General features: G+C 48.3%; 1 protein-coding gene across 2 annotated transcripts in view; it reads right to left on the bottom strand.

Moving 5' to 3' along the window:
• Positions 1–444: 444 nt before the first annotated feature.
• Positions 445–7,988, bottom strand: part of Rnase12 (ribonuclease A family member 12 (inactive)) — a 9,604-nt gene continuing 2,060 nt past the window's right edge. The window contains exons 1-2 of one of the 2 annotated variants that reach the window (XM_026777953.1): positions 1,213–1,469; positions 445–981 (exon numbers count right to left, since the gene is read on the bottom strand). In XM_026777953.1, the coding sequence (XP_026633754.1) occupies positions 506–981; positions 1,213–1,246 (510 nt within the window). In that variant the 5' untranslated portion in view covers positions 1,247–1,469 and the 3' untranslated portion in view covers positions 445–505. Of the gene's footprint in view, positions 982–1,212; positions 1,470–7,988 lie in introns of those variants that run through there. The other variant, XM_005370990.2, reaches the window with a different exon arrangement.

Below are 7,988 nucleotides of genomic sequence, written 5' to 3'. Positions count from 1 at the left end.
AAACTAAAATTCGAAGCAATATGACCTGACTCTCCCAATCTGATGCCGATACACTCCCCCCTTCTCCCACCCCATCCTGTCCTGCCACACTGGACATTTGAGATAAAGATATTTTACACAAAAGGGATGTTGCTATGGTTTTGGTATTTCAGGATACTGACATGCTTATGTAGATTAATAATTGGGGTTTGGTTGTTTGGGGTTTGGCTAGTGGTCCCTTGAGTGTCCCAGCTAAGTGGCTCTCACTCTGTCTTAGTCCCAATCCTACCTCAGATTCCCGCTGGTTCTCAGCAAATGACTCAAAGACAAGGAGCTGTGTGGCTTGTGGTTTAATCCAGCAAAGATGTTTTTATTGACACAGAAGTAATGGTTGCACTTCATCCACTCCGGAAGGACTCCCCTCCCCCCCCCCCACTCCCACCCCCGCCATTCCTCTCACAGCCTTACACCATATCCACAGTTCAGGTTAACCAGAGAGAAGTTCACACCCTCTGGTGCTGGCAAGTTATTCAATGTACCCCTGAAAATTAACCGGTCCTAAGTCATCACAGGTGACAAGGATGAACCCCTCTATAGGGGAGATGTGGTACCTGCAAGCGGGGTATCTGGTGCCGTCAATGAGCTGACAGACTGTCATTCTGAATCTTGTCTCACTCTGGAAGCAGAAAATCTCCGAGTAGTTTGGGCAGCTCTTCTTCTTTGAGGACGTGCAGACGCTGTTGATTTTCTGTGGCCTCTCGTGAATGAAGACGTGCAGCTTTTTGCACGTGTGGTTGGGTTCCCGGATGACTCTCTGTAGGATCATATAGTTGCAGTACCGCAGGGGGGCCGTGTTCTGAGGGTAGTCCACGTGCAAATGCTCGATGGATGTCAGCATGACGTCCTCGGTCAGCTCGTTTTCCCAGAGCAGGAGCAACAAGTAGACAATCACCATTAGCACCATCAAGGGCAAGAGCCCTTTCACGTCTCTGGCTTTAACTCCTAGTAAGCAAAGGGAACAGGAAGGAGCATCGGGAATGAGAGAAGACCAGGATGCATTATCCCTTTCTACTACTTAAGATCGCACTGGCTGCGCACACCCCACTGCCCCTTAGAAAGCCCTGTTCCTATTGCTCAACAGCTTCCTTTTCACCCAGGTCCACTGCCAACTGTAATCTGTTCTTTCAGATCCCTTCCTCTGATTCTCCTCCAGTTTAAGTGAGCCCCCCTCACCTGCCCTCCTCGCTCTTGCTCTCACAGGTAACATGCCCTTTTAATCATCTATGTGAGGAAATCCTTCGCGTCTCTCAGTCCCCAGACAAGAACTGGTAAGGAGCCAATTGTGGGCAGGGCAAAGGAGGCAGGAGCAGAAAGGGAGGGATGCCCGGAACAGTGTGCTTGGGTGCCTTCAACGTGAGACAGATGGGAGGCAGTCCTGGAAAGGTTCTCATTAAACGGTGGGGGAACCTTTGGAAGCATTTAATCCTGATGTATGCCAGCCACAGTACTGTTCACCATCCGTTATCAATCAGTCCTCACTATAGTCTGTGAAAGAGCTAAGTTCCAGACAGGTTGTGATAGAGACATAAAACCAAAGCATAGCTCATCCTGCCAAATTCCTGTGTTCACACATTTTATTCCCAGATGGCACCTCGGGCTGGGTAAGATCAGTTCCCTTGACTGAGCATTCCCTAGCTGAAGTCCTAGACTTCTGAAGAGTGTGCCAATAGTTCCCGGATTCTGCTAAATTTTTAAAACACATCAGGTGTTAAAACCAATAAAACACAAACCACCCATCAGTTTCCACATGGAAATTAGTGAATGAGAACTCACTAAGGCATGAGCTTTCAGATACTGTCGTCCCCTCCCCCATCTCCGGAAGCCTGCACAATTGATGCGGGGAGAGAAAACATCGCTTGGTTTAGTCTTGCTCTGACACTGAGCCTTTATTTAGCTTGAGTGTGTGAATGAACATGTGTAAGTGTATGTGTATATGAGTATCTGAGTGTGTGGATTAATGGGTGTGAGAATGTGTGTGTAATTGTATAAGTGTACATGTGTACATATGACTATAAGTATGTGAAGTTCAGTGTGTACGTAAGTGAAACCGTGTATGTGTGTCAGTGTATGAACGTGTATGTGATTGTATGTAACTGTATGTGTGGCTGTAAATGTGTGTGATGTTATGTAAGATTGTATATGTGTGTGAGAGCATGTTAGTGTGTATATGAAAATGTTTAAGTATATGTGTGTGAAAGAGGGAGAGAAAGAAAGGGGGAGGAGAGAGAAAGAGAGTCTGTTGGGGTTGGGGCTAAAGATCAAGAGTGTTGTATACACTGACCACTTCCTTTGCCACTGAGATATACTCCAGTCTGTGATGTTGGTTTTAGGAAGGTAAATGTGGTCATTTAAATGAATATGGCCCCATAGCCTCATAAGCACTTAAGAATCTAAGCTGCAACATTACTAAAGGTCAAATACAGTACTGCCTGTTTGCCTGTCCAGTTTAAAACTTAAGCTGTGCTGTCATTATGATAAATATGGTAGTTCCTGCCATGCTCTGCACAGTTTAGCATGGAGGAGCCGCTTGTGCCTCTGAGCTGTATGCATTGCTCCACTTCCAGGCACACAGTGAGTCCACAGTCTACAGCCATACACTTTACTCACAAACCCCATCCAAATGCTCTGTCTCCCGCAAGAGACAGAGGTCATGCTAGCAGCATAGCCCAGAAAGCCGGCATTTTAAAATGGTACAGGTTTTTGGTTTTGTTTTTGTTTTTTTTTGCCGATGAATCAGGAAAATCTCTCTTAAAGGAGCTGCTGCAAGCCACCAGCAAACAGCAAAAAGCTGTGTCAAACTCTGTTTTTGTGTGTGTGTGTGTGTTTAAAATTAAGCTCTCTCAGGTTTTTAAGTGGATTTAGCCCTACATTGGGCACCAATTGTTGTATGGGAGAGGGCTGCTTGTTCTTCCCGGCCACCCAGCTAGCTTAGCCCAGTAATAAACATACAGAAATTGTATTCATTAAATCACTGCTTGGCCCGTTATCTCTAACCTCTTATTGGCTCTCTATCAATCTGTATATTGCCACGGGCAGTGGCTTACCAGGAAAGATTCTAACCGGTGTCTGTCTCAGGCAGAGGATCCATGGCGTCTCTCTGACTCTGCTTTCTTCCTCCCAAAATTCAGTTCTGTCTTCCCCACCTACCTAAGTTCTGCCCTATCAGGCCAAGGCAGTTTGTTTATTCATTGACCAATACAAGCAACACATAGACAGAAGGACCTCCCACACCACCCGGTTGGTGGAACTGTTTAGGAAGGACTAGGAGGTGTAGCACTAGTAGAGGGCACCATTCCCAGCTCTCTCTCTCTCTGTCTCTCTCATCTCTGCCGCCATGTGCTCCACTCCTGCCTGCCTGCTGCTGTGTTCCCCACCATGCTGTCACAGACTCTAATCTCTGAAACTCTAAGTCCCCAACACACTCTTTCTTCTGTAAGTTGTCTTGGTCATAGTGTCTTAGCATAGAAACAGAAAAATAACTTGACGATGAGTATGGTGGGATCCATTATCCCTTCTCATTTTTTCTATACATTTGCAGATATTTATGTAAAAAAGTTTAAATTCTTGCTCTTGTGGGATTTACATGTGGTAGATGCAGACTGACAATTAAAAATAAGTAGACTTGGTGTTTAGAAGATGGGCACTATGCAGTTTTACATAGGGTGGTCAGAGTCAGCCTGGAAAACTAGGTTTCCTTCTCTTTCTGCTGAACAAATCCCAATGTTGTTCAAAAATTTGCCCGGTCTGGGACTGGAGAGATGGCTCCGTGGCTACGGCCCCTGGTGTGGAGACCACGCCATAAGAAGGCTTAGAGCCCATCATGCTCAACTTACATTAAACTGAAATGCATGGATGTCCATATGAAAGCACGGGACACTTAAAAGTGTAGTCAGAAAGACCAACTCCCTCAGCGCCACTCCTGCAGCCAGGGCTTTCTGGCTTTTCCAGATTCAAAACAGCATGGGGAAAGGGTATTATTAATTTTTAATTATCACACACGCACACACACACACACACTCACACACACACACACACTGGTCTCCTCTCTTACCAGCATCCTAATCTCCTTCCTCTAACCAAACGGCCCCTCCTTCTACTTTCATATAACATACATTCTATTAAGAGGAGGCAGTTTTTATGCAAAATTCATGTCTAAGAATGTCTTGGCTGTAAATTATGGACACAAAAGCCTGAGGAGTTACTCTGCACCTCACAGTCTCCGGAGGTAAGCTGCCTACACCCTAGCGCCCTCTCCCAAGAAAAACCTCCCCAGTTGGTAAACAGCATCGTCATTTCTAGGACGGTTCTCATCCACAGAAATGAAAGTCGTCCACCCGATAGGGAACACCGGCTGCACGGCCTGACCATTGCCTCGGGACAGAGCTGGCGAGCCAGGAATGAGACAGCCCGTCCATCCCACTGCTGGAAGGGAGCTTCCTGCGAGTGCCCTGCTGCATGGTGTCTGCCTCCTCTCTGCAAACTTCAAGTCTACACAAGAGAGCCGTGTGTTCATCTCTAGCGCAGTGCCTGCTGCTTCTAAGATCATGACATGTTTATGGGGTGGGCAAATGGGCAAAGGGCGTCACATTTTGTGCCTTTTGTGACACAACTGCCTATGTTAGGATGAGAAAGTCTTGCCACTTTCTGGGGTTTCCATGTCTGTGTCTAAAACAGGCGTGGTAGGGGAAAAAAATAGCAGAACAGCAAGGCTCCACTCTGAATTTACAGACCAAGGTGCTGAGCTTAACTTAAATGCAGGCACAGGCTGACCTCATTCGCCTGGTTACACTGAAAGAGAGCTGAGGTGTTCTGCGCCTGCCCGGCTTTCCTAGAAACAAGCAAAGAGGAAGAATGGAGACATCGAGGGGTGCCAGACCCAAAAGCAGGGTCTGGGAAGCAGCTTGGGGAACTGGTCGTGTGGTCGAGGGGGACACCTCTTCAGAGGACCCCAACTCCTAGGCTCTGTTTAAATTCCCTTTCCACTGCCTCGTTCTCCCTCTTATTCAAGTAAGGAGACAGCGTGGGGCCCGCAAACACCCAAGGGCCTTCTGCTCTGGACCTTGGCCAGGAGGTGATCTGAAGCATAGGCGGTCAACCTGCTTTTGGCAGTTAGAGCCCCGGGGGCTGTGCACTCAAGCACCTTCCATGGGAGGGGCAGGCATTTCTTGTCTTAAGATTTTCCTTGGTTCCCGTCCAGCTGATGAGAAATTGCCCGAAGCCTGCCTTCGAAGTTAGGACACTCCCTTCAATGTTCAGCCCCAAGAACTGCTTTGATCACGGCAGGCCTGGCTTCTCATCGGTACCAGCAGCCTGGACATTCACCCAAGCCTTCTGCACGCTCTGTGGGGAAAGAGCATTAAAGTCGCCCTTCCTCCCTGTACCCCCGGGGCATTCTTCCGTTTTATGTGCTCCTAAGATCTGCCTTCTTCCTTGGACCAGGAAATAAGATAAAAATCCCTGGAAAAGGCAACTAGAATAATCATCACGGCTCTGGGAAATCCAGACGTGTTTTAAACAAAATAAAGAAGCAAAAATCTCTCCCTGCTCACCCGCACCCCACCAGGGCCACTTGGGAATCATTCCAACTGGTTCCTGTCCCACTGACTGATGCTAAGATCCTGAGCTCAGTAAACGTTAACTGTGTGAGTTGCATGAGGACAAGTGATCTAAAGGGACTGGACATGCACTATTTTTAATGTGTAAGAGTTTCTGATATTTGTTTTTATTTTTATTCTTATTTTAGACAGGGTGTCACTCTATATTCCTGACTGGCCTGGAGCTTGATATTGTAAAGTGTGAGGACATCAGAAGTATTTACCAGGCTGGCCTAAATTTCACAGAGATCCACCTGCCTCTGCATCTTAAGTGCTGGGGTTAAAGACATATACCACCATACCAGGGTTTAAGGTTTATGCAGTGTGTGTGCCTGTGTGTGTGTGTGTGTGTGTGCCCAAAGAGATATCAGATCCCCTGGAGATGGAGTTACAGGCAGTTGTGAGCCACCTGTATTGGGTGCTGGGAACCAAACTCAGGCCCTTTGGAAGAGTAGCAAACTCCTTAACTACTGAACCATCTTTCCTGCCCATTTGTTTAGTGTGTGAGAGAGTAGTGCCCATGCCACAGTGATCATGGTAAGGGAACAATGTGTAAGAGTTCTTTTCTCTGCTGTGTGGGTCCCCAGGACAACACTGAGGTCATCAGGCCCAGCGGCAGCAACCTTACCCGGTGAGCCATCCCGAAGGCTTTAGTACAACCTTTTTGGAGGATTACTTTGATGAACTCCTACAGCATTGTATGCTCATGACAGGAGAAAGATAAGAGAGAGGAGAGAAGCATGTTGACCTCCTACTCCACAAGGCCATAAGCTTATTACTGTGCCTCTGAATCATCCCCACTTTATTTGGTGACAACCCCTTAGGAGATTTGATGATAGCTGTTAGCTCTGTGCTGTTTCCCTTCCTGTCTGTGGAATGCAGTCCACCTTAACAAGTAGTATACACACTTACATGCATGCACCACATACACACATGTGCACCTACACACACATGTGCACCTACACACATACACACATGTGCGCCCACACACATGTGCACCCACACACATGTGCACCCCCACACACATGTGCACCCCCACACACATGTGCGCACACATGTGCACCCACACACATGTGCACCTGCACACGTGTGAACCTACACACATGTGCACCTACACACACACATGCACCTACACACACATGTGCACCTACACACACACACACACACACACACACACACACCTGGGAAGCAACACAGCTCCTTTCTGAAAAATTCCACTCCTCATTTCCTGCACATGCAGAATGAGCCAAAAGTAGCTACTTAGACACAGACTCCTTCAGGGATTTCCTGGAAGACGGGCAGTTCCTTCTTTGCCCACAAGACTTAGGATCCAGGTTGATTTAGCACCTGGAGCAGACGTGATTTAGGAAGTGGAAACAAAGAAAAACTAAGCTGGTTTGAGGGTTGAACCTAGAAGTCAGCTAGGGAAGGCAAGCAGGGTGAATTGGACACCACACCCCACTGGCACCCCCAAACACACCAGGGAGCACTACCCCAGCTTCAGAAATCCCAGCGGTGAGTGGTGAGAACTGTGTTCCAGAGGACCAACTCTGCCGGGATTCTTAGCCCAGGCCAGAATTCAGCAATCAGAGGGCTTCATGAAATCCTTGATATAAAACTCGCTTCTCTAAGGAAGTTCTGAAAACATTTTCCGGAAACTGCAAACGAGAAATGGTGATTGATTGTATCACAGGAAGGGAGTTTACCTAAAGATGAAATCCATGAGTGCTCAATGGTGCTCCCCTGGTTGTGCTAAACCAGATTGTTCTAGTTAGTGTGATTTTGTTTTACTTCAATAAACGTTCGGGTTTTCTGGGAAAGGATCGACTCTGAGAAGAGGACCTGGAACTCCTCGTACACTGACGAGGGTCATAACCTTGAGCCAGTCAGCCGTCCAGCAACCGGTCAGGCTGCCAGCAACCGGTCAGGCGGCCAGCAACCGGTCAGGCGGCCAGCAACCGGACAGCCGTCCAGAAACCGGCCAGGCGGCCAGCAACCGGTCAGCCGTCCAGCAACCGGACAGCCGTCCAGAAACCTGTCAGCTGTCCAGCAACTGGTCAGTCATCCAACAACCGGTCAGTCATCCAGCAACCGGTCAGCAACTGGTCACCTGGTCAGCAACTGGCCAGCAACCGGACAGCAACCGGACAGCAGCCAGTCAGCCGTCCAGAAACCGGAGAGCAACCAGGCCGTTCAGCAACCGGTCAGGCGGCCAGCAACCGGTCAGGCGACCAGCAACCTATCAGCCATCCAGCAACCGCCCAGCCATCCAACAACCATCACACAGTGACCTCACTTTCGACATCCTCGGCCTGCAGTTCCGGTTTTCCTTCGCTATCTATGGGCGTGGGGCGC

This window comes from Microtus ochrogaster, unplaced genomic scaffold, assembly GCF_000317375.1.
Source record: "Microtus ochrogaster isolate Prairie Vole_2 unplaced genomic scaffold, MicOch1.0 UNK91, whole genome shotgun sequence".
Classification (NCBI taxonomy): Eukaryota; Metazoa; Chordata; class Mammalia; order Rodentia; family Cricetidae; genus Microtus; species Microtus ochrogaster.
This window is presented reverse-complemented; position numbering and strand designations above follow the sequence as displayed.